At 39.1% G+C, this 27,558-nt stretch overlaps 2 protein-coding genes across 2 annotated transcripts in view; both read left to right on the top strand.

Annotated features, from left to right (window-relative positions):
• Window positions 1-1,012: 1,012 nt before the first annotated feature.
• slco2a1 (solute carrier organic anion transporter family, member 2A1) lies at window positions 1,013-22,424 on the top strand. Its single transcript, XM_067597805.1, has 14 exons — window positions 1,013-1,410; window positions 7,788-7,925; window positions 9,331-9,493; window positions 10,049-10,261; window positions 10,480-10,578; window positions 10,692-10,831; window positions 12,174-12,246; window positions 12,403-12,567; window positions 13,870-14,074; window positions 17,125-17,263; window positions 20,006-20,169; window positions 20,670-20,734; window positions 21,332-21,452; window positions 21,546-22,424. Exons 1-14 carry the CDS (start codon window positions 1,354-1,356, stop codon window positions 21,664-21,666), a joined length of 1,863 nt encoding a protein of 620 aa, XP_067453906.1. The 5' UTR covers window positions 1,013-1,353; the 3' UTR covers window positions 21,667-22,424.
• Window positions 22,425-23,424: 1,000 nt separating this feature from the next.
• Window positions 23,425-27,558, top strand: part of rab6ba (RAB6B, member RAS oncogene family a) — a 58,989-nt gene continuing 54,855 nt past the window's right edge. Inside the window, exon 1 of the mRNA XM_067597806.1 lies at window positions 23,425-23,693. Coding sequence (XP_067453907.1) covers window positions 23,624-23,693 — 70 coding nt within the window. The 5' untranslated portion in view covers window positions 23,425-23,623. The remainder of the gene's footprint in view (window positions 23,694-27,558) is intronic.

Raw genomic sequence — 27,558 nt, 5'->3', positions numbered from 1 at the left:
TGTAAACCACAACACATTTCAGAAAACATGTTGTACTGTGTATTTCCATACATTCAAAGAAAAGAAGCCTGTGTTATTTTTGACCATAAATAGCATTAGATTATATTTGCAATCAGGGCCGTAGCTTCCTCTGAGGAAACGTGTCATGTTTGGGGTATTTTTCCTGAGAATGTGGTGATTTATGAAACCTGGGGTGAGTTTACATTCCTCAATTACAAACCTTCATATGGTGGGTTTTTAATTAGATGATGTCAGTAGTTTGAGGCTTTTTAAATTTTGCCACTTTTATATAGAAAAATATGTCAAATCTAACCTCAAAATGTCAAAATAAGAAATGACCGACAAAAAACGTGTATATCGTCAATTAAATATTTACAAAAAATATTAAAAAGCCAAACATCAAAAAATGAATATCCACATCTAATAATGAAAACAAAAGAATTAGCCAGTAATAAAAAAGGAGTAAAGGATTGTTTTTCCACTACAACTTTATTCTTGGCAGTGTTTGAAACAGCAGTTGGGGCTTCATGTTTCGACATAATAATGTACAGAAAACATAACAGTTAATAAATAAAATTATACATTAGGGGAGGGGGGATGCCTGGGTGGACTTGTGACCTCGGTATTTTTAAGATCCTGGCTACGGCCCTGCTAGCAGTGACTGTTATTTGTCCATTAAGGCTTATTGTAGATATATATTTATCTTTAGCAGCTTTAGTTTTGGTTCGCCTTTTAGTTCCTCTACCTGTAAGTAAAATATCTCAACCCCGCTCACCTGGAATAAGTTAACACCTAGTTAAACGGTGGTAGAGAAATAATAAACCCTCCATAGCTACACTGAAACTCTGCTTATACAGGTTGACTCATTAGCAGTAGCTTCTCTCTCTCAGTGGGCCCACCACTCATTAGCTTCAGGCGGGAACAGATCCGGAGTGCCGCATTCCACAATTAATGAAACAGTGAGCCTGTTTGAGCTGCTGGAGAACAAAGTAGGGCTTTAATGAGAGGATGACTACACATAACATTCCTTCAAACTATTCTTTATCAAGTGTACGTCAAATAATTTGTGAGTAACGGTGACGAGTCATTTTTAATGTCAGAATTAACAGGCTCGGACACGCACGCGCTCACAGGTGAGTATCACACGGGCTAGCGGGTGACGCAGCCAATCAGCGCGAGACTGTCTGTTACCAATTCACAACTTTCAAAACATTTGCGCGTGGGGCCGTGTGGGCTGAGTCCAATTACATCACCGGCAGTCATAAAAAAGCAGTCCAGCTCACCGGGGGGAAAACAAAGACATCAACCTCTGACACAAACCTCGAGAGGCACATTTCTGCACGAGCTCAACTAATGGACTTACGTTCCGCCAAAGACATGAGACCAAGGACGCTGTGCCGCAGCATAAAGGTAGGCATCAGTGCTGCTAGCGCGTTTATACACTGTGAAATGTCTTGTTTTCACCTGTAGCACTTGTTCTTTCATTGTTCATATAACCACCTGAGCTAGATTTATGTTTAGAGGATGATAATACTGGAGTGATTTCATAGAATTTCTTTTCTCGGGAAAACTTGGGCATATTGTGTCCCGTGTAGTGTTGCCTAAGAGTCAACAGAGCTGCACCTTAGATCAACAAGTTCTCTGCCATAGAGTCGAGATGTTTTTACTCATATCTCAAAAAAATAGTTTCTCCGATACAAATTTAAATCAAAAATAATGTCAGTTTGTGATCGTTAATAGTGCACATAAATTGACATAAGTTAGAGCGAAAAATAATGAAGAAGAAATTAAATTAAATAAAATGTTATTTTTTTAAAGTCATATACGTGACCAAGAGCGATGACTTATCTTTGATTTTTGGGTGAATAAATGTTGCTGTTACCCCCAAACCAGTCAGGGCTGCTACTCACTAACTATTAACTAATTATTTTCATTAGTAATTAATCTGCCGAAATAATAAAAAAAGTCCGTTATAATTTCTCAGAGCCAACAATATTAAACCCAAAGATATTCAGTTTGCTGTCAAACAATATGACAAAGAAAAGTAGCAAGACGTCAAATATGAGGAGCTGGAATCAGAGAATATGAAGGTTTCTTGCTTGAACGTTGATTTCTGAATTGATTAACGGATTATCAGTTGACTGATTAATCAACTAGTCCTTTCAGCTCTAGTTCAGAGCAATGTATTTGTTTGATTATTTTTCTACTCTATGATTGAAGGTGTTTCACTGACTAATTGAAAACTTAAATTTATTAAAAGTTGTTTTTTTTAAAAAAAAAAAAGAAAGAAAGAAAATTTCATTCTCCTCCAGATGGAGTTTTTCGCAGGGGAAAGTGGTGCTTGTATCTGAGTTTCCATCTTTAAATACATCCCTCAGTTCATTTTTTTATGTTTTCATGTGTTTCGTAACTATTTCCAGTTCAAATATTGATACATTTTCTGCACTGTTGGCTCTAATGTTAATAGTATCACTCAACACTGACTAGTGGAAGAAATGTAACCCCACTGAGTGCCAAAAGGAGCAGTTGTACTTCACTGTATGGCAATAATGGGAGAGAAACAGTTTGTTCCAGGGCTGTGAGTAATAATGAGGCAAAACTGCATGTTGCACTTTGGTGGTTGCTTTCAAAACTACTACAACGAGAAATGACTTGTCTTCTTCATCTGAATTGTGTCGTTAGTGAAATGTGACTAATAGACGTATATTCTGTAAGTTTAGAGGAGACGGTGAAAGAAGTTAGTTAAGCGACTTGTAAACTCCCAGAAGGTGAAGGTTTATTTGAAAAATCCTCAACGTGTTTACCTTCAGCATTCCCACACAGACTGTGGTAGGTCCAGTTGCTACGAGTCTTCTTCTGTTTATCATTTTAAGTCTTTACTTTAAAGCCCCCCAACCCCCCCTCTCCCCCCTTGTGTTGAAACCGAGATGTACAAATATAAGGAGGGTGGAGGACAGTGAAACAGTATGGCTCACCCTACAGGCGTTATCATTCTGTTCAAAGTTCACAGTGAACCTTCGCCCATCCTGCAGAGTACAGTTCAAAGCTATGTCAAGGCATGTTTGGATCATGGGAGTAGCTCAGAATAAGCAGATTTAGTAATGTGTCATTAAGCTACTTCTGTAAGCCAGTCCTACAGCAGTAAGTAGACGAAGTGAAGGAGTATCTTTTTAAGTTCTGTTCACGCCAGAACTCTTGATTACTGTTGGCCTCCTGCGTAACGAAGAAAAGAAAATTGGCCGAGTCGCTTTTCACATGAAACCAGATCACTTTGCACTCAGTAAGGCCAAGCAGGTCAACAATGGTTTCACAGGGAGCAATCAAATCCATCCATCTTCTCTTGACACCAGTACATGGTGTACAGTGCTTTGCTCTCTTATTTACTCAGTTTCATCTGGACATTGTGTTTGGTTTTTTTCACAACTTTGAACTTATCTACCGTAGGCTGCACCTAGTCTCCACAACAGTTACACCATCAAACTCTCTTAAAGGATACCTCTGTCAACATCCGAGCCAAGTGTCTGCTCGGGGGCACAGGATGCTTACGTGATGCTTACCTCCTGTTCTACCTCTCCCTCTCCACACCTCAGTGCGCACTCACGTTTGAGGATGTGTCAAACTTAAAGCGGTAGTACTTCATATTGGTAAAATTCACTCATTCGCTTTGTTATCGAGAGTTGGATGAGAAAATCGACACCACTCTCGTGCCTGTGTGTGAAAAAGGAAACTACAGCCAGAAGATGGTTAGCAAAGTTTAGCACAAAGACTGGAAACAGGAGCAGCTAGCCTGGCTCTGTCCAAAGGTGACTGAATCTCCCTACTAGCATCCTTGATTAACATATTATATCTTGTTTGTTAAATCATAACCTAAAAGAAACTGTAAACACAGAAGATTGTTGTTTTATGGGGTTTTATGAGGGGTTATGTGCTGGACTATTTCTAGGCCAAGCTCGGTCACTTCCTGTTGTCTCTGCTGCCAGGCAACCTCACAGTGACTCTAGAGTCACTACGCGCAGCAAAGAAATAATCCGACACATAACCTCCTGTATAACCATAGCCTGTTGTTTTTACACTGCAGATTAAACATATGAGTATAAGATATAACATATTAATTAGTGAGCTTTAGAGGTGCTGGTAAGTTTTGTTTATTTATCTTTGGACAGAGCCAGCTAGCTGTTTCCAGTCTTTAGGCTAAGAAAAGTTTACTGTGTCCCGGCTGTAGCTTCATATTTGATAGACAATTATAAAAGTGGTCTCAACCTTCTCATCTATTTTTTTGCAATTATTATTTAATTTTAATATTTATTTTAAGATTTAATTAATTATATCATTTTCAAAAACTGTTGCTTTAAATCAGAGAAAATGCTCCTTTGACAATGATGCTATTGTGCAGCAAAACTGTTTTATGTTTGTTTCACAATGAAGGGAGGTGATTCTGTAGCTGTAGTTTCTTTCATGTGTCATGGGAGACTTCATACACACAGCTTTTCCTTTATTTCATTTCTTGACCAAGTAGGTCAGGCATTTTTTAATGACAAAAAAAGATTTCCTCATGGAAATCCATGGATACCCAGCAGCACAGCTACAGCACGTGTCCCTGAAATAAAAGCATTTGAAATTCAAGTGTGAACTTCCCCCAATTCTTCCACTCGCAGCAGGGTTGCAGGCTGGGACAATAACATCCAAACAGAAGGGGCCGAGAGTGTTCAGAAAGGATAAATATGTACAAAATCTGTGGAGAATCCAAACACTTTCCTGCATACAAGAATCAAATAGGCATAAATCACTTGTATGAACAGTGTGGATAAACAGTAAATCCTGCTTTGTTCACAATGTGACATAACTGATCCATTTTTAGCGTCCAGCACCAACTGTATTTCTCCTGCTCTATTCCACAGTTAATGCAGTATTCCTTCAACAAGAATAATTAACCTGCTGTATTTTATTATTGATTGGGTGCAAGAAAACACAGTTTCTCCATCAAAAGGGGAAATTTTTGATTTAAATGGATTATGTGTTATCAAAAACAACTTAGACTTTTTAGTGTGAGAGCCAAATTGTCAGAAGGCCAGAGAGTTATCTTTGAAACATGATAGTTGCATCAGACTTTATCTCAATAAAAATATTAATCAGACAAGATCAAATAAGAACTCAGGCAGAAGTCGTGTGAACCTATAACTTTTTGTTTTAATCTAAAAAAACCTCTTTGCCTGCCTATGCAAATAGGTCCTGTCAAATCATTTAGATAATTCAAGCACATTTGATACAGAATGAGGATGAAATATTAACAACAGTGTAAAAGCGTCTATTGTGTGTGCTAACAAACCGTTAAGCCAAGCTTTAATAGGTGCATTAACTGTTCTGGGTTGAATGCAGAGTTTATTCTCCCTCAGCTGGTCTGGCAGCTGGTAAACAAACTGAAAGCTTGGATTTATCAGTGTTTTCATAGCAAATTCACTCCTAATCTCAACACATATCTTTAGCATCATTCGTGCATTCATGGCCCCCCGAGTGACTAAACCCATGTACAGAGACTCATACGAGTGTCTGTGAACACCACCTCACACACAGACAGAATGAGCAGCTCTTCCAGATCACTGGGAGCTCGTCCAGTGGACAACTTTGATCTTTCCACATCTCTGGGTGTGAAGAGAAAAGTCCAGGAGACAAAATCATGCAATGAATTGGAGACCCATACAGAATCACTTGAAGCTAAGTAATTGGCTGACGATGATTCCAAGACCTCATCACACATTTCATTACTCCTTTGGCACTGTGCTGTTTAGCTTCTTGGGAAAGCAGATGAATTACTGCTTTGCCATAAGACACAACTATGTACTCAACTTCAGTACAACTTGGAGATACTTGTACCTGACAAAGGTATTTCCAATTTGCTACTTGATACTCCACTTCATTTCAGCAAAAAATATTGGACTCGAGTCACATGACTTGGACTCGAGTCAGACTTCAGTCATGAATCTGATTACTTTACACTTGACTTCGACAAAATAAAAAAAGGACCTGTGACTCAACTTTGACTTTTAAAGGAAGGGTACATTTTGGGAAATATGCACAGTGGCTGCATATGAAGGCCAAAAAATGCTTAGATTAGCCTATCACAAAGACGGAAACGGGGAAACAGCTGGGCTGGCTCTCTCCAAAGGTAATAAAATCCGCCTACCAGCACCCAGAAAGCTCACTAATTAATAAATTACATGTCGTTAGATTAGTTCGTATAAATCCCAAGTGTAAAAATAAGTTGCGGTTTCAGGGTGGGGCCTTTTCTTTGTGCAGTAACTTCCTGGTGAGCATTAGAGTTGCTGGTATTGTTTTCCTTTGGACGGAGCCAGGCTAGCTGTTTCCAAATTTATATGCTAAGTTAAGCTAATTGACTCTAGCTACCTACTGACAGAGTGTAGACCATAGACACCCCAAAAACATACTGATACTCTTTTAGGTCATGTTTCGATTGAACAGGGATCTTTGTTGGGATATCCACCTGATCCCGAGTCGGTCCAGACACGACTCAGAGCTAAGACCTGAAACTTTCTTGTGACTTGCTAAGTAATGATTTTTTTCCAATCTTTGACCCACAGCTACATTTGTCAGGCAGCTCTAGTTAGTTAGTTGGCGGTTTAAGATTTTACATACAAAACATAAGATGAGCTTATAAATATGATGCATTGTTATAGATAAAACCGGCCAATAAGATACCATATAAAACAGTCAAACATATTAACAAATTTGGCAAAATTAACACTTTAACCAGCTATTATTATTTGGTGATAATACTTAAAATAAAAATAAATCTTCCTCCACTGTCCACTGAGATGTTCTTGGAACAATGTCAAGTCACAATGAAATAGTCCACTGGACTGAAGTTGCTGTGTTGAGGATGTTTTCGACATTCATCCGACAGGCTTCCTCAGTGTCTGCTGGGGAGTCCCAGTAGTTCACACCATGAGGTCACATGGATCAAGGTGTGAATTGATGTGAAACCACTTTGGAAAGATTTTCAGGATGGCGTTGCGGGTAGATACTGTAACAGCTTAAAAGATTTCAGAAGGGTTTCTGTTCAGAATTTTCTGAATGTTATGTCCCTTTCCCAGATGACTTCCCCTCATCATCACCTCATTTTACACCTCATTCAATCCTTCTGTCCTCCCTGTCTAAATATGCACTCCACTGACTGAACTAATCGTCACTTCAGCATGTTGCCGGAGGTTCAAAAACAATGGAAAGTTGTGTTTAACTCAAATCCTCCGGTACTTTTCCGAGACACTGGCCACATATGGGATGACAATGTGGCTCCTCTGAATTGGTCTCTGTTCCTTGGAACAATTTAGGCCTCTCAGGAAGAATATGTTTTATGCTTTGTGTCTATTCTGCTGCTATTTGAGTGGAGCCAAAATGTCTTTTGCAGCTGAAAATAGCATAAAAGACAGATGACATTTATGACTATAACCTTGGCTCCACCACTACTGAAAGCTTTTGTCAGAGCATACTGGACATTTGTGAGAGGTATTAATGATAGAAACGGATGGCAGTTCATATTAAAACACTGGAAGCATTTCTGTGGATCACAAATTTTACTAGGTTTCTGTGGGATCAAACTAGCAGTTCTAGGTCCAAGGTCAATTCATTTCCAGGAAAATGAATTGATTTCCAGAAAATCTGTAAAATTTTACATTTCTGTCCTGCCTTTGTTTATCTTTTTGCTTGCCAGTACATCTGTTATCACGTACATAATTCTTGGACACTGAAGTACCACTCTCTATTTGTCCTAGCTGTTCGTCCTGTGCCACGGAATGCTGCAGTTCTCTCAGCTGCTGTACAGTGCCTACTTCAAGAGCACCATCACCACGATCGAGAGACGCTATGGCCTCAGCAGCTACTCCTCGGGAACCATTTCCTCTCTCAACGAGGTAGGAGCCAACAATAACATACCCGCACACAGTTTGAGATTATGATAGCTTTATTTCAAGGATACCGATGACAAAGGAGGAATTGGAGAACAAGAAACATATCAAAATCACACTTCCTGACAATTCAAGCGGGATTCAAGCATTTTGGAACAGTTTTATTATGGGGGTCAAGAATAATGAAAGAATGTACTGTACATGCTTGTCCCGGAGGGCGCTGGATTTCCATACTCAAGTGGAAGTTAAATGAATCACACGGATAAATGTCCTACTAACGACTACAGGTCACTATTCACAAATGAAATACTGTTTTGACATTTGCCACCTTTTTGCCTTTTATAAATTACTTTTCAGCTCAAATCTCAGGATTTGGCGGCATTTGGACAATGTGATCAAGCACATCTGATTCGAAGTGTTAACATTTTATGAAAACACAGACCAAACAAGGCCTGGGAATTTCAGTTTCAGCATCTCCTGTTAGTGTGATGCTTTAAAGCTGCTAAAATAAATATTTTTATATTATATATATTATTATATATATTATATATAATTATCTTTTATATTATTTATATAACAATGTATCAGATTACTAGATATGATGTAAAAGGGTTTGTTCTTATTTATGGACCCACAGAGAATTATCACCTGACTCAGCAGTTTCTCTCAGCTCTATGGAGCGTTTTAGCATCTTTCAGCACATTGTTTTGTTTTTCTATGGTCCGTAGCTTTACTGTTTTGGTTGACTCTCACTGCGCCCACCCGTGTCATTTCCAGCCACAACAGGTAGCTTTTTGTTTTCAGCAAAAAAGCTTCGATAAACACACTGTATACTACCTTCCCACCACCAAACAGACAAATTTAGCTGCTAACAGGTGAACATAGTGGAGCATTTAGCAGTTAGAGGGCCGGATATTTCCTTCAGCAGTGAGTGGAGAGCCAACAGAAGCTAAAAGGAGAGTGAATCAGGTGGCCAGAAACACGACTCTAAATGAATGCTAACTTTGCTCCATGTTGGCTAAATGGGTGAATAAACAACCGTTTAACATGTTTGCCATATCAACTGATGAGGTGACATGTCAGTGTATTGTTTACAGATTATTTTCACTGCCACCAAGAGGCCAAAAAGATCTGTCAATGCATGTTTAAATCTTTGAAATTGTTATTGCCTCTACATTGTGTTATTTTTCTTGCATATGACGTTTGAATTGTGCCTTGGTTGTGTGCGGACACTGCTGCATTCCCAGCAACTTCCATATTTGGTTTTGAAAGTTCATTGGCAATGTTAGATAACTGTGAGAGAATGCACTCAGTGTGAATGGACTCATTTGAAAAATGTGACTGTCCTCTGTAGGGAAAATGCTCCCTCTGGATCCTCTTTGAAACGTGTGTCTGTGTGTCTTTTTCTCAGATCAGTAACAGTGTGCTGATCGTGTTCGTGAGCTACTTCGGAAATCGGGTTCACCGTCCTCGTGTTATTGGAATCGGTGGACTGATGATGTCTGTCAGTGCCATGATCCTGACCATACCTCACTTCGTATCCCAGCGCTACAGCTACGATTCTGTTTTACACAGTAAGACAAGCCCACACTGCTTCACTGTGACAGATAATGTGACTCAGTCCAGAGCAGGGAACTCATGAATGTACAAATATGTCAATGCAATTTATGAGGCTTTACTTAAGAGTTCGTCCAGAACGCTGCAGCACGGCGGCTCCCTCCTCAGCAAAGGCTCCATAACACCCAGCAGGAGTCAAACAAGTGTCTGCTGTTCGGCTCACCGTGCTCTGTAGCAAATGGTGTATTCAGAAAGCCTGCTGGTGCTCTCCAGCTGAACTTTTGCATAAATCAGAGGAAAATTCATAATCTTTATGCACTCGCTGAAAGCTTAAGGAGATTAGAATCACCTCCAGGGCATTTAATTTGTAATGACAATCTCCCTCTTCCTTCTTTCGTTTTGCCCCCAGCCAACGTACCTTGGCGTTGTTCAGCGTGTCAGGGAAGGGTCAGAGAAGCTTCAGGAAATTAAAATAGTTTCACATCTGTATCCCCTGGCTTGTCATTAACTATCTTTTTTTTTTCCCGCCCCTCTCCTTTCCGTCTCGTGTGTGACTACCTGCTGTGATTCAGACCGCCATGATATTTGCAACCTGCAGGGGAACTCGAGCAACTCGGAGTCTTGTGGCCGTGACGAGAGCAGGCGTCTGGTCGACTCCAACAACCTATGGCTGCTCATGGCCAGCGCTCAGCTGCTCTTCGGTGTGGGCTCGGTGCCCATCCAGCCCTTTGGGATTTCCTACATAGATGATTTTGCTAGACCTGGCAACTCCCCTCTTTACATAGGTGAATGGCCTGTTGTTCACAGATAGATTGATTTGCTTTGATAAAGAGCACACAATCTGAGGGTCATGGTGGGACACTGGGTGATTCTGCAGGCTTGCATGTAGAAAAGCTCTTTAATATACAACTGTGAAGATTGATAACATCAGTATTTGGCAAGAAAATGACAGAACAACTCAACAGTACTTCAGAAACTCACAGCCGCTCTCTGTCATTTGCAGCTATCCTGTTTGCAGTATCTGTATTTGGACCTGCCATTGGCTACCTGCTGGGCTCAGTCTTTCTGCGAATCTATGTGGACGTGGACAAACTTGGTTTTGGTAATGATTTGGTCTTTTAAGGCATCCAGAAGTAATTTTACAGGCATGTTAAAGCAGGAAAGTTGGTCCACTGTTCTATCTGATGACTCATTGTTCACTGCTGTGTCTTGTAGGAGCTGAACAAGAGCTCAGACAAGGTGATCCCCGCTGGGTTGGAGCCTGGTGGATGGGCCTGCTCGTTACTGCTGGCTTCCTGTTTCTCACCTCCATCCCCTACTTCTTCTTCCCTCGAACAATGCCTTCAGAGGAAAATGTAAGTCACACTCTTACTCACTTACAGCCCTGTTTTATGGCTAAACATGTTATCTTGTGCCGATTGTGTAAGGATATTTCACATTTCAAGGGAGTATGAAAACAGTACATGTAAGATTCAGTGTAATAATACTCCTAAGCTACTGGATATCTCCCATGTTTTACTGACATCTACTGGCTGACATCAGCATTGCAAGTGTACTTTTCCTCCTTTGTTTTTTTCACCATCTAGAAGCTACAAAAACTTTTACATAATGTAAAACTCAACATTATAACTAACATATTACGTTGCTGAACACATTTTGATACCAAAAAACTGATTTGTATTGTACTTGTGAAATATTTTTGCTTGTATCTAATCTTTGAAATAATTTGCTGAAAACATTAATTACAGATAAGATAAAGCCAATCCCCCTCATGGTTGTGAAGCCACATTTTGGCCCTTCCAGTTTATAGATTTAGTGATACAGTTCATTCTGATCAAGTGCAGTGAAAAGGAAAATAAAGTTATATTACTTCTGGCTTAAGTTCATCATTTTCGGAAAGGGAAAATCATGTTATTATTAGCATTAAGACACATTTCTTGACTAGTGAATATATATATTATATATATATTTTGATATAAAACATGAAAGTCTTTTAGTTCATTTCAAAAAGACACACAATGGAAGATTGTGGCTGATTAATGCATTGCAATAGTGCAAACACAAGGAAACACAGTTTAATTCAATGTTAATTTAATGAAGAAAGTGTTGAAATTGACTAAAATACCTATGTTTATATCAATTTTTAACACCTAAACAAATTTTTATGGTTTTAAAATGTTTTTTTTCCCCCTGTGAAACCCAAACTCTCACATTTAAACTAAGAACATGCATTTCAGTATGAAAAAGCCACAAAAATCTCATTAGAGACGAAAAGTCTACAGAAATCCTCCATTATGGTGTTTGACAGCTTCAGATGATTTTGAATGCACTGAACACTGTGGAGCTTTTTGCACAGAGCTGTCATTTCTGTCTAATGTTCCCACATCACATGAATACAGCGTGGAGAGAGACAGACTTGTTGAGGAACAAAGTGATATGGAGGGAAACAAAGATGTGGGAGAAGACGAATCAGGTCTTCCTGGTCAAAACAGGCCTGATTTGATTTACTGTACAAGTGATCCTCCACCTTTTACACTGTCCTGTATGTTTGAATCAGTGTAGCCTAACAACACAGATACTCCTGCATTCATGACACGCCTAATAACTCATAAATTTCTTATTTTGACAAAAAGGAAGCTTTAATTATGCCCTCACAGATACTCCTTATAACACTTTAAACTGTATATCATTTTTCAGATGATTGGAGATGAAACTGACATGAGTGATGACTTCAAGAAGCCAGATGTCTCTTTACTTGATTTCCTGAAGAGTATGTTTACTACATTCAGACCACAATTGTTCAAACTTATTCATTAACTGACTCCACATGCTTTTATAATGTTGACATGTTTTGTAACAGATAAATAAGAGAGGGAGTCATTTAAAGTATCAGTGCAATAATCAGTGTGTCTGTATGTCTGATCAGTGTTTCCCAGGATGTTTGTCCACCTCCTGCTGAGCCCGCTCTTTCTGATGCTGGTCCTGGCCCAGTGCTGCTTCTCTTCAGTGATAGCAGGTCTCTCCACGTTCCTGAACAAGTTTCTGGAGCGACAGTACAGTGCTTCACTCGCCTACAGCAGCATGTTAGTAGGTAGGTACTGCAGGAGTGCTACTATAAAGGAGGAGCTTTAAGAAAAGATCCTATAATAGATTACTACTGCCTTTGGAGGCAACTGATTGTGATCGATGTCAGCTGTTAAATAATTCAAGTTATAATGTACAGCATGGCATGTTTTAAATCATTTTATTGAACACTGTGGAAGTGAAGGCAAGTGAAATGAAACAGACTGTTAAAATCATTTAATGGACACTCTGGACTCTGGACTCTGGTTAGCACACTTGCACCATGGCAGCTTTCCAAAGAGTGAATTAGGTTTGTACTGTCTTACTTTTTTATTTGGGTTTGTGCTTACTTTATGGAAGTCAGCCCCTTTACAACATTGCACAGCTTTCAGGCTTCACCTGTCTTTTCAGGGGGGGCAATAGGCTGGTGACCTGATGTCAGTGTGAATAATGCATAATGAGCAACCTCATCTGAATAAATATGTGCAGCTACACACACAGTCATGTTTTATAATTGGTTTGTCTTCTTGTAAAGGATGTCTATGAGTAGTTTTGGCAGTTTTTGGCAGCATCTGGTCTGACAATTGCACAGAAGTATCAAGATTGGAGTAGTTTTGTTTCTGAGCAAATCAATGGTATAAATGTCTAAATCCATCCATACCAAGGCCGGATTATCAACCAAGCAAGCTGGGAAAGTGTGCCAGAGCCCCAGACTATCAGAGCAGCTAGGCCCAGGTTCACTGTGTCTCATTTGGTGTGTAGTAGATTAATTAATTGCAAAATGGTATGTAAATTGGGGCCACATGACAAGACCTGTACTATTCACTCATTCTGAGACTCTGACTTCTGATATGTCTTTAATTGGTGCATATTCTTTGACAAAATTGTTTTTTTTTTTTTCTAAATTTAAATCTCCAAAAACCGAAAGGCATAAAACAAATACCGGGGCTGGTAATACTGGATGCTTACTGGGTCTTTAGGTGAAATATTGTGTTTTCATGTGTAGTCTGCAGTGTGCACTTAACAAGTAGGTGGTTTGTTGGTTATTGGGAGGAGACGGGTCACATACCCAACTCACAGAGAGAGCAGGAGGATCGGGGGGCAGTGGGGGCATAAACGGGGTTAATCTAGCCCTCGTCTTTAACATAATGGAGGCATTTTAAATAAGCTGAAAAAAAATAGTCATTTGAGTTTGTGTCATTCTACAGTTCATGTCTATGTCAGCTAACAAAGGACAGCACACAGTGTTGAAGAAACCTCTTTGGACATCCTAAGTAGACCATAAATGCTGTGCTTACTTGGTGATGATTAAATCATCTGTGGTTCCCAGGTGCTCTGAATCTACCAGCAGTAGCAGTGGGGATGCTGGTGGGCGGGATCATCATGAAGAGGACAGGTCTCTCTCTGAAGACCATCCCGCGCTTCTCAGTGGTCATGCTGACCATCTCCACCCTCCTCTGCATCCCGCTCTTCTTCATGGGCTGCCCCACCCAGAAAGTCTCAGAAATCAATTACTCCCAAAACGGACAGCAGGGGTGAGTGAGAGGAGCAGCAGTTGCAGAGTTTTATTATGATGTGGTGGAGTTTTCATGTGTACAGCATTATTTTTTTCAAAGCGACATTTAATTGTTGTAGTAATATTGTAGCCACACATCCAGCTGATCTTATGTGAAATGCTTGTGTAACAGATGTGGGTAGGGAATGTAACGAGATGACTCAAAGGATTAGTTTCCAGCCTTTATTTGCTCCTGCATAAGACAATGTCATACACATGAATTGCCTTCTGGTCTCTAATGCACATCTGCTCCTAAACATGCAAAATAACAGAATTTACACTAGGAAATGGATGCTAAAATCACATTGTCTACATGACGCAGGGCGGCCTGCCGTTATACAAATGGCGCCAAGAAAGTTAACTGAAAACATCTACAAAACCTATATTAACGGTCAAAACAACACAAAACAAGTGGGTTATGTAATAGTATTGACAGTAAACAATATGCGTTAAAGGTTACAACATAAACGGTTCAATTTACAGAGAAAACAATAAAATAGCACAGCAGCATTTTTTATTGTTTTCTTGAAATTGAACCGTTTATGTTGTAACCTTTTAATGCATATTGTTAACTGTCGATACTATAATGTTACCCAGCTGTTTTGTGTTGTTTTGACCGTTAATATAAGTTTTGTAGATGTTTTCATTTAACTTTCTTGGCGCCATTTTAATTACGGCAGGCCGCCCTGTGTCATGTAGCCAACGAAACGCTGCAGAGATTTTAGCACACAACTTATTCTCAGCAATACAAAAAGGCACTGTGAGGGACAGGAGAGGGGCTACGGGAACTCAGGAGGTACAGGGGGGCGATGTGCAGCAAGGTAATTTCCACAGGAAACATGAAAGAAAATAACGGTAAATAGAAATTGCTCATTGAGATAAAATTCACAAATACTCAGCAGAATCATTAAATGATAAATAAAATTTACAAATACAAATTGGAAATGAGAATTATCAAAGTGCCTTTTTAAGTCTGTTACACTTGCTCAAATATAATGAAATCAAGTCCCAAAATTTCCTCACAGCTCACAGATGTTTGGAAAGTGAATTCAGATAACATTTGGAGGGATGTGATTGGATGCTATTGTTAATTATAACTAAATTAGGGAGTGTTCAGTTCTTACAAATCCATACAAATTTCTAACAATTACACATCATTTGGAGCTTTTGTTTCTGAAATACTTGTACCATATTCATAATCATTCATCTAATATGTGAGATACAGAGAGTAGACAGGACGCTTGATATAGTATTCCTTTGTTAGCTTCTGACTTCATGAATATGTAAATTACAGGTTACACCCAAGACTCGGGCTAAACTTGGCCAATCTTACCTTTCAACTTTGCTTCAAACTGCATGCAAAACCATAAAAAGACATCCATGTTTGTGTTGCTTGGGGTTTTTGTTTTTTTTTTTACAGAGGAACAGAATTTCCTCAAACACAATTTCCCCCTTTAAACTTCCCCCCAATTGTGTTTACTGAGGTGAACAAATAGGCAGTTCCAAAGAAAAAGGAGAACAAGTTGAAATTTTTTCAGAGCAGTGGTACACTGACTAAATTGATTGTTAGCTGTAACCAGTTCTCAGTGATACTGTACTGTATTCTTAAGTCTCTTTCATGCATAGTTCCTGGTAAATTACTGGGATAGCCTTTCAGGCACCGCTAGTGATTTTCACTATTCACATATGCAGCTACATTCAGGAACATTTCCGTCTTGCACCTTTTCACACACCACATTGCAATGCCAGAATAGACAGTCCAGCAGATGGCAGTAATGCAAGACTTATGGATGCCAACCACCATAAAACTCAACAGAAGAAGAGGGCGAACCTCACGAAACATGGATCAAACTTTCAAACTAGGCAGTCCTGATCAAATATGAATGAAGCTTAAGTTACTGTATTGCCTATTTCTCACCTCAAATGTTTTCAGAAACATATTTTAGTGTACTGTTCAGCTGTAATATGAGAAAGTTTGTGACGCAGCTTCCATGTTGAAAACAGATGAGCCAAAACCAAGCACTGCCCAACTCGCAGTACGTCACCCACACGTCAAGTGTTGTAATTGGTTTGCTCGCACCACATGAAAGTGTCTTTCGTCAGATGGATGTAACCTTTTACGTGTTTGTGCCTGCAACGTTACTGCTGTTATTCAGAAGACAGCCGTACCGTCATTTTCCCTGAAATGTTGTCTTGAGGTGGTACAAATTTTCCTGAATATCCATCCCTGCTCCCATTCACACATGACTCCATTCAGGAAATGTTCCAGAACATTTCAGGAATAGACTGCATGTGTGAAAGGGGCAATAGATTAAAGTTACCCTGTAGAATTTTGTTGACAAATTTGTGTTTACATTCAGTGATTTTTATCAAAACGTGTCTATCATTCCCTCCTTATAGAAGTATTTGCAAAAACAAGCATTTGAAACCATATTCTTTTTACAGTCATGTTTGCTAGCTAGCAGTCTTCTTCTTCCTTTTCTTTTATTGACAATTTGCTACATGTGCAGTGTTGACATATTACTTTGCCACCACAAGTGTAGATCAGTGGAATAATCTGAAACTGGAGGAAGGAGGAGGATTGTTTGTGCGTGTGCATTGTAAAACTAATTGGGGGCCCGCTTATAAAGTTCAAAAACTCCACAGGGTACCTTTAATGACCTGGCAGCAGTTTACACAAAATGCTAGTAGGTCACTAACATGTTGGAGCTCTGATTGTTTTCATCTATAAAATGAGATAGTAAGGAGTTATTTTGCCCCACAACCAAACTTCTGGCACCTACATAAAACTCATAACCATGTAGTGTAATGTTACATTCTACTCTATTTGCTCATTTTTCTTTAGAATTGATTATTTATGTATATATAATTTGAATTACATATATTTAAAACAAACTATTTGAACCTCTGTAACTTTATCAGGACCTGTCAGCAAATACAAGCTAATGAAACACTAATCTCAAACATTATCTATCTATGACAGTCCCACTTACTTGTTTTTGTTTGACTCTTTGTCTCTGCCCTCCACAGCTTGTGTCACTCCAACTGCTCCTGTCCTGGCAGTGCCTTCAACCCTGTATGTGGCTCGGATGGTATCGAGTACATTTCTCCTTGTCATGCAGGCTGCACCAATTTCACCAAAGACTCCAACAACACCAATAGGGTTCAGGTCAGTGTCTCCTCTAAGCACCTCTTTATGGTTTCCTCCCTCAGCCCAAAGCCCTGCAGATTACGCAGCTGTATATTGACACATGTAACATTAGTATACAGTGAGTCTTTATATAAAATGTATATGATATAAGCCATTAAGATATGCTTGTCATAGAGAGCTATAAAAATAAAACTGAACTGAACTGAACTGAACTTTAAACTTTAAGCTGCCTTTTCATGTGTGCAAAATTAGAATGATGAGAGTGAAATTACCTGATGTAGAGTAATCATGTAAAACACGAATGCTTGATAAGTTTATTGAAAAGAAAAAAGGGAATAAATAAGATCAGATGTTTTTAGAGCAGGGAAAAGTGTTCAAAATGTCTTCTGTAACCATCTATAATTTTCTCAGTGTGGGATGAAGGAATGAGTTTGGTTCCTGTTCTAGTGCAGGATCTGGAAATTAGGCTGCAAGGGTTTAATTAACCTTTAACTGTGTACTGCAGAGTACTGCAGGGAATGCATACCGCTAATAAAATGCCATTGACATGCATTGAGAGTCTGTGTTTAAGTCTCCTCTTCAGGGGGTAGACATTTTCTTAAACCTGTCTTTTTCAAGTTTTCAGTAGAGACTTAGAACAGGAAGCAACTTTGGCCTTAGATGCTTCTTTTTTCCCTCTTTTTTTTTTTTTTTTTTTTTTTTTTTTTTTTTACAGCATATTGGTTCAGCGTCCCAGTATTTAGACTATGTGATATATCTACCATATGGTCCTTGAAATATCACACATTTCATGCTGGAGCACTGATATGAAATCCCAGTCCTACATAATTTGTCTTTGTATTTTCAGTCACAGTAGACAAAGACCCTGCTCTGCTCCTAAAAGGACACTAGTGGCTCACAGCCAATGTCCAATCAATGCTTATTAGTCACAGAGCAGATAGGAGGTGTTTTAAGAGGGTAAAAATGTCAGTGTTTAAACGTCACAGCTTGTGAATCATCTATCTGTGGGTGGATTGTGTGACTGCTGATAGAGTATTTGTCGGTTTGACTCAGCATGTAAACCTGCTGTGTAATACTGCAGCACAGCTTTAGAAAGTGATGGCTACAGCTAGCTTAATGGATTAATCCCCAGAAATCACAGACTAATTCTTTTCTCTTTCTTGTGGACATCTGAAAGGCTGAAAGTGCATTTCAATCAAGTGTTAGACAAGAAGTCTGAATACATTTTAGGGAACTGTTTCTAGTATTGTTTGAAGGAGAAAAATATATTTTATGCATAAAAATAAAAGGTGAAGAAGACTGAAAGCTGTCTGAAATCTAACCTTTCCACTCCAAGTGTTAGGATGACAGTGCAGTGTATACAGTAGCCATAAATACAAATGTTTTCAAGTCCCATTTTACTATAAATAACAAACTATATATGGTTTCTACTTTTCTTACTTTTGTCATGTAAAGTTTTAATTTTATATCTTTGGTAAATATTATCACCTATTGATGTTATGGGCTAATTGTTTCAACATGTGCTGTATATTTCACATTTTCACAGAAAAGTGCAATTCATTTTAGTTAGCTTTCTTCGTCTTTTTTAAAATGATCTACCTGTTTTTAAAGGAATAGTTTGACTTTTTGGGAAATATGCTTATTTGCAGAGAGTTAGATGAGAAAATTGATACCACTCATGTCTGTAAGCTAAATATGAAGTTAGAGCCAAGAGAGTTGATTAGCTTAGCTTAGTTTAGCATAAAGACTGGAGGAAGAGGAAAACAGCTGGCCAGGCTCTGTCGAAAGGACAAAAAAAAATCTGCCTGCTAGCACCTCTGAAAACTACTAATTAAGATGTCATATTGTGGAATATTTTTCGAGTCAGTAACCATGACAATGGATCAATAAAGGTCAATAATCATGACAGATAATCATTAAAGGCCATGAGCCATTTATTTTATTTTTACTTTAAGGAGGATCCAGAAGTAATGGTGACTCAAAAGGACTATATTGAATCACTGGCAACATATTGAAGGTCATCGTATGATGTCATTATGGGAAGAGTGACTGTATCACTAATAGTGTATAAAATAGCTCATATTACAAAAGACTTGTAACAAATGGTGACATACCAAGAATTGTGAAAACAAGGAGGAGTGTGGATGATTAGAATAAACTCCACAGAAGGAAAAGTTGAATTGGGTGTAATAGTCAGTGCTTTCATGACTATGATTCAGTGTCTGCTCCATGAACCAGCCTCGGTTTACTTGTATTTTGCTTAATACACAGTAAATCTATTATTGCTTTGAACTCTGTCTGATTCAGTGTATTTCATGATTGTTGGAATACTTAGATTTTTGGAATAAATGTGTTGTGGAAAACCTGAAGACTTATTGGTCCAGCTGAAGGATTTTTTCCACGACGATGTCTTGCTTGTTAAATCTGTAGATTTCTTTATAGATGTTAGGTGCTAGAACATGTTCTTGGCTTGGTGCAGTAACTTCTTGGAGTCTTGTTGTCAACGTGAGACTCCTGCTGCCAGTCTTTATGCTAAACTAAGAATACCGGCTTCATATTTCCAGACATGAGAGTGGTATTGATCTTCTCATCTAGCATTCGGCAACAAAGCGAATAAGTGTATTTCCCAAGCAGAAACCCTTTATTCATCCCTAGTGGTGGAAATAAGACTCACAGCAGATGTAGTATAACATAAGAAACTAAAAAGTTGAAATAAAACAACAACCTTAATATCTCCCTTGCTTTTCTTTCCTTATACAGCTTTACACCAACTGCAGGTGTATATCTGGGGGCCAGGGTCATGCCAAACCAGCTCCCTGTCCAAACAACTGCAAACATTTACTTCTCCCCGTCATACTTGTCATCTCACTGGCATCACTGGTTGCCTGCCTCACTCACAACCCCATGTACATGATGGTGCTCAGGTAAGGAAGGATGACAATATATTACAGTATATACACACTTTCCCCCCCAACCACTGTGGTCCTCTGTCATGTTTTATACTCTAATTCTTAACAGGTTTTCAGAGGCTTTCATGGCTTTCTTGTTCCCAGAAACTGCCACAGTCAAACACTGAGCTGCTCTTGTTTTTAATAGGCTCTCCTTGACTCTGCAGTCCTTAAAAAGTCAAACATACAAGTACATAAAAGTTAATAAATGAGTGCACTCAGCCCGCAATATGGGAGAGTTAAGAATCAATGAGAGGCAAATAGACCACAACACATCAGTGATCTCATACACATGAAGTGAATAGTTGTGTGTTTTTAATGCAAGAATGTTTGCAAATAAAGCAAATGTACTGATTCATGGCTGCCACAGTTGTCCAGTGTATGTTATTGTGTTGTGAGAAGTATTGCATTCAAGAATGACACTGTACAACATGACAGGATTTGACCCTATCTTTTTTTTTTCTTGCTCATTTCAGAAGCGTTCCCTCTGAAGAGAAGTCGTTTGCTATAGGGATTCAGTTTTTACTCATGAGAGTATTGGGTAAGTCAGTACACAAATAGTATGTAGCACTATGCTCAAATTAATAATTAATTATTGTATTAATGATGCATTTCTCATTTGTTAGTGCACAGTAGAACCCCCAAAATCCCAAAATGTCCTCATAAGTAAATAAATAAATAAAAAAGATAATTGGGAAGTAACTTAAGAAATGATTTAAAATGAACTTATTAATATGAAATATCTCAGCATACTTATTCATTCTTATTTTTATAATAAGTTTTATTGGAGTGCATTTTTATTTCATTATTTAAAAAAAATTATATGAAATAAAAAGTGACATTTATTATTTAAAAATGATTTCATTATTGTTGTTTTATTGTACACAATTTACTCAGGTGATTATTAATTTCATATATATATTTTTTTAATCTAATATTGAACACTTTGAGGTTCTGCGCAGTTAAATTTCAAATTCTCTTCAACCAAATCAGTGAATGTAATTAATTCTAATTATTTCATAAATTTTACATGAATGTCTTTAAAGAAAATGTGGGATTGCCCTCTAGTGGTTCTAGTTCAATATGGGGATAGAAATGTGTTTATACTGAGCTCTCTGTCACTCTTCCTCCCTCTCAGCCTGGCTACCAGCACCTGCTCTCTTCGGGATGGCCATTGATACGTCATGTATCTGGTGGAAGCGTGTGTGCGGAAAGAAGTTTAGCTGTGGTTACTATGACAACAACATCTTGAGGAACCGGTTAGAAAACTTACCACTCAGAGCACATAACACAGAAACACACACACAGTACACCCGCATCACTGCTAACAATCATTTGTCTGACCCTTGCAGGTACTTGGGCTTACAGGTGGGCTATAAGGTCATGGGCGTCTTCCTGCTGGCGATGCTGGGGTGGAAGGTGCAGCGGACCCAGGAGTACAGTCTGGAGAAGAGGTCCGAAAGTCTACTGTGACCCCGCTGAGACTCCCTGTTGATCCAAGCCTCTGTTTCTGAAAGCTTTGCCGTGGTGTTAAACATTTTGAAGAACTATGTGCCGCACAAAGCTGTGTAAGTGTGAGAAAGCCACCATGAAGATGACGTGCCTACACTGACCTCAATTTCTTCCCTACCTGGGGCCTCACTGGTTGGAGTTAGGATATACATTTTCCAAATGGGAAAATTTCTGCTGCTTTTGGATGCATCTAATGGCATGATTTAAAGATTATAATTGGAATTACTCTGACAATATGACCAACTCATTACAAGTTAAGACAGGACAGCTAAAACACGTCTTGTGTGGTACCTCACAACATTTACATGCATCTGAGACCAGTGACGAGAGTCTGACTGATGATCAAATAACAGATATTGGAAATATCTTTGTTTATTACTTGTTCCTGTAAGGTAGGAATCTATTCAGGTTTCTATTTGCAATGGGAACATACTTTGTAACTAATTAACTGTATAGCTTAATATTTAAGTTTATTTTTTATAGATGTTTGTCTCATACGCAGAGACATCTGTGATAACTGCAATACTCATTTCATATATAATCATGTAACACTTGATTTATTGCAATGCTAATACATTTTTGAATATTTAGTACATACATGCACATACATACACTGTTACTCATAAATGGAATTAATCACACACATTATGTGGAGTGCATACATGTGTAATGAATTACTGGTTAATAAAAATATACAGTACAATTAATCAAATCTCTAATATGCAGCCTGAAGTCTGTTTTCATTTCTGTCTTTATCTATGTCTCCAACATTTACAACTTGGCAAAGTAAGCAACCCAGATGTCCCAGGTTCTCTACATGTCAGTTGGTTTTGGTATTTTAATTAAGTTCTAGTTTGTCTGGGAATTTTCATGACTATTGTACAATATCAACTAAGGAGGATGCTGCAGTTTTCGATAATCTTGTGGCCCTGTATTGTAGAGAGGCCCCCTGTCAAACCCATGCAACCTCATGGTTAGTATACTGTATATCATATGATATTAATGGTGAATTCATATTATAGGAATATGTGTAAATATATATTTTGCCAACATTCATGTTTCAAACCATCGATTTTACACATAAAGATCAGTTTATGTGTCTAGGGTAGTATTAGTGGGGATGTGGATTTTCTTTTGTTTATATGTTTTTAACACTGTAGCACTTTAAGATTCACTGCAAATGAAAAGTGCAGTACAAATTAAATGGATAATAACAATAATAATGATTATTGCTATTATTATTTACCCGTCAGGTGGGGTGTAATGAAAGCTGCATTATGGGAACTGTAGTATCCAGTGTTTTTGGAGGTTAATCTCATCCACATTATGGACCAAAAGTCAAGAAATCTTAACACCTGCTGCTTCAACTCTGACCATTTGCTCTATAAAATCTGTGAATCAAAAATCCACCAACTTCATAGGAGTGCAAAGCAAATCACTTTTTTAGTATAAAATGTTAGCTTCATTGTTTTTTGCCACACACACACACACACACACACACACACACACACACACACACACACACACACACACACACACCTGTATCTCTGCTGATGTCTTTATAATTTGCATGGAACAAGAGAAGTTCATCCATACAAATAAAACTGGAGCCCAGCAGCATATTTTACATGTCTACCTCCACCCGACTCACATGACGTCATTTTATATCACGGCTGTCAGTTCATCGGGGAAACGAGGAGAGGCCGCGCATGCGCAGAAGCCGAATGAAAAAGAAAACGTCACGGGCCGGTGCAGCAGTAGCAGCAGTGTGTTCCCATCACGAAGAGAGAGAGAGAAGCAACATCACCGCCTTTTTCCGACCAGCATCTTAACCACCCAACACCGAGCTCGAGTGGGAAAACACACAAGTAAACCCAGACTGTCCTCCGGTGTCCAGAGTCCCTCCTCCTCCTCAAACATGTCCGTGGGCAGCGACTTTGGAAACCCTTTAAGAAAATTCAAACTCGTCTTTCTGGGGGAGCAAAGTGGTAAGACGTGTTTCATTCTCCCTGGGAAAGTTCATTTGTCGGTTGCACCTGTCAGCCCGTCAGCAAGTTCACGTTGTGAGTTGTGTTTCCAGTCAGTGGGAGTGAGGGCGGAGAGGGGAGGGCATTATTTTAATCAAATTACCAGCCTGTAAAGCTTCACATAATGGACCGGAGTGTGAGAACTGTAGCCTGCAGTCCTCCAAGTTTAACTGTGAAATCACTGAGGCTCTTCTAGTGTTAACATCCGCCCTGTAAAGCGTTCAGGTTGGCTATGAGTTTAAAGCATCCCAGGCTTACTGTGGTTTTTAAAAAAATTTTTTTTTTATAGTTATCAGGATTTATGCAGCATCATTTCGGTAAATGTGCAGCGTCAGGTCTGATGCTGTGGATGAAACAAGTTGGTAAATATCTGTGTGTGTTGAGACACACCCAGGTTGTCAGAGGCGATGAGATAACTTGTGTGGCTGCAGTCTCTGCCCTGGTATTGTTCCAGTCTGCCTGCTGAGGCTGACCAAGTTTGGTGTTTTTGAATGCTGACTTGTTCCATGAATAAATGTATAAAATCTCAGCACGGTGCACAAAACAACAGACATGAGTGCAGCACATTGTGTGAACTCATCTTTGATTTATCTGCTTTTTAAAATGTATTTATTTATTTATTTTTTTATTATCTCTGCCTCCATCCCAAGCTTTACTCGCCCACACCCTCAGACAGTGAAAAGCTTCTCCTTTTTCTCAGGCTTCAATGTGGCAACAAAATTGTTTTCCACAAGATTACACTGAGCCGGCTGAGACATGATGCGAATCCTTAGGCTTACTTGGTTGTTCCTTCCATGCCGATGATCAGGTCAGGTGTGTTTATGGTCTTATTCGAAGATCTTTAGCAGCCGAAGGAACCACATTAGTCATGGTTCAGTCCTCCAGTAGCTCATATTGATCATCCAGTATAGTGGGGTCATGCATTACACAGTATATTGTTCATTTGCAACACTGTGCTGTAGTTACTATTTAGATAATAGTGGATCTGTGTTAGTTTATACCTATGCACCAAAGCATCTACTGGATATCAGATGAGGGATTATCACTGAACATTCAGATGCTTTAACTGAACTTAAACAATTGATGATGCCCTGCAGTACTGCTGGATAAGACTACAGGGCTGAAACAATTAGTTGAGAAACCGATTTGTTGATTGACAGAAAATCAGTCGCTAACTATTTTGGCCATTGATTAATCGTCTGAGTCGAAAAATTATTGTGTGGTTCCAGCTTCTCAATTACATTTGCTGCCTTTGTCTGTTTATATCATTTATAAATTGAATATTTTTGGTTTTTGGGACTGTTGGTCAAACAAAATGACATTTGAAGACATGAAATTGGGCTCTGGGAACCAACATTTTATAGATAAAACAATTTATTGACAAATAAAATAACACATTGTATCAATTATAAAAAAAAAATAAATAATGATTAGTTGCAGACCTAGTTTCTGGTCATTGAGGGTTTTTTTTAAATGTGATGCTTCAGATTACTCTTAAAACTTGACATGTGCCCTTCTATCTTTGCCACACAGGGCTTTCATCTCCATATGAGAGTGCAGAAGATACACGATATATATAATGTATTTATACAAACCCCAGAAAGGGCATGGATCTGTTCGTTGGCTTTACTCTTGGGCAATTTTATGATATTAAGTGCCAAGCAACAAGCCAAAGGGGATTTGGCCGCATAAACATAATATCAGGGTGTGTGCTGTATTCACCAGACCACTGAGCCGCCTGTTTTGACATCATAAATAACGGTCAAGAGATAAAGAGAAATCCTTTCTTATTACTGAAACGTTAACAATGAAATGGATTTATGTTTTTGTGTGTGTTTGCACTATAGAAAGCTTTATTGCAAACCTCCATACTTCAAGATTAAAGTCTCTTTATTATCATTTAAAAGCAGAATGAACAATAAAGGCTTCAGGTGACGACACAGGACACAGAGCTACATCTATCCGGCTATTGGATGCAGACAAAGGTCTGGTTGCTTTTATGGTTTGCTGCAGCAGCTCACTTGCTTTCCTTCCTCTTAGTGAAAATATTTTACTCGTTCATCACTTTTACTCTGTAGTATGGTTTTGGTGCACCGAGAGTTTGTCAGCAATACAGGAAGTGTGTTGCCTCTGTGGTCTTAATAGTCTAGAAGAATTAGAGAGTTTTGTGTGTTGTTTATGAACATACATTGGCTGTAACTGACAGGGGGCCTGAATTATTGATGAGGAACATTTCTCATCAATGAATCATTTCTCATTATAAGCTATGTGGGCCACTTGGTAATTAAATTCCATAATGGTGCAACTTCCTTTTATCTTTGTTACAGCTTGCACTTTTGCTCATTAACATGTGGGCTTAAAAGATTCCTTTGTAGGGTGTGTTATTCCACTTGCAAATACATTTTGATAGGAGGGCATGTATGTATCAGTGTGTCTGTCCTAATATTGCAATAAGACATCACTGCTAATATCACAGAAGTATTTCCTGCAACGCATACTATAGCGTTACAGTGTCTTTAGATAGGTCAGACAGGATCATAAAAGCAGCATTTACCATAATTACTGCTGACGCTGCGTGGTGATTCTGGTCACTGCTGTAAAGTTTTATCAGCGAGATAAACCTTTGACCTCCATATAATCCTGGAGGTTTGTCGGGTTTTAGAGAGTGAGATGCTGTGGTTGGCCTCATGCTGTAGCACCCTTTTGGTAAAACGGTCTGGCTCGTTGAACCCTTAAGCCTCTTGAGACCCCGCAGGTCTGCAGTGAGGGGTCCCAGCCGGTCTGGCGGAGTGAGAGTCTGTGCCTGTTATCAGTGCAAGGGGACTTTATTTGTCAACTAGTGCTCATTCAGACAGCACCAGCCTCGTGTTTGATTGGGTTGTCTCCGGTGGAACTGTGTCTCTCTGACATGTCTGCTATAATTGCAGCTGGTGCCCAGGCGGGCGTGAATCCCGTCAGCTCTGCCACTATCATTTATTAATGTACCCGACTGGACTCAAGTATGTCAGGAACAGGGGCATCAGTACAGAGGCTGCTGTGAAAAGACCACTCGTTCTTTCTGCCTTGATAGTTCTTGTGTAAAGGCCCATAATGGTAAAAGATATGTTATAAAGGGAAAGTTGGCGTGATGTTCTGTTTTTCATAAAAGATTCGGTTAACGTCAGAAAGGTGGGGGCTCCAGATTAAGTGGGTGGAAGCAGGCAGAATGTTAAATGAGCTGTCAGGAAGTCTCTCGTCCTGCATACTTCTTTGGGTGTTTTCTACACTGCCGGTACAATGGGGGCTGGCTAAAGATTTCCTTGACAAAGCTGAAGGATTTTCAGCTGGCCAATCAGCTGTTTCCAAGTCTGTGTGCCCACGCTCCTGGTGGAAGCAGTATTTTGCCAGTTCTAGCCTCAGAGCAATCAACAAGGCCATTGTTAGAAACACCTCAGATTACTGCTCTGCATTTATTGGGTCATAGATGTTTGGCCATAGGCGGGTTTTCAGAGAAGCAGTCCTGCACGGTACTTTGTAAAAGCCAATTGTTTGGATGTAATCCCCTGCTGCATGCTTCATTTCACCTCAGACAAACAGATGGGAATACATTTGCTAGATGCATCCGCATGGCTGCGATGAGATTTTGCTCACTGAATCAAAATGTCATCTTCCATCTTTCAGTGCATAGAGATTGCCATCGTGCAAACTAGCGCTGGCTTCAAAATACTGCTGAATCACTGGACCAATATGCTTCAAAGTAGGGTTCAGTTGGTTGTCTAATGCATCAATCACTGTGTTTCCAGGAAACAGCTTTTCTGAGCAAATGAAACAAGGTTTTGGCTTGCCC

Source organism: Thunnus thynnus, chromosome 8 (assembly GCF_963924715.1).
Source record: "Thunnus thynnus chromosome 8, fThuThy2.1, whole genome shotgun sequence".
NCBI lineage: Eukaryota > Metazoa > Chordata > Actinopteri > Scombriformes > Scombridae > Thunnus > Thunnus thynnus.
Note: the sequence above shows the minus strand (reverse complement) of the source record. Positions and strands in the feature narration are given on the sequence as shown.

Coding starts and splice junctions, on each gene's coding strand:
- slco2a1 (XM_067597805.1), top strand. CDS start 1,354: ATGGACTTACGTTCCGCCAAAGACATGAGACCAAGGACGCTGTGCCGC. Junction 10,262..10,479: donor CAACTCCCCTCTTTACATAG/GTGAATGGCCTG, acceptor TGTCATTTGCAG/CTATCCTGTTTGCAGTATCT. Junction 14,075..17,124: donor TCCCAAAACGGACAGCAGGG/GTGAGTGAGAGG, acceptor TGCCCTCCACAG/CTTGTGTCACTCCAACTGCT.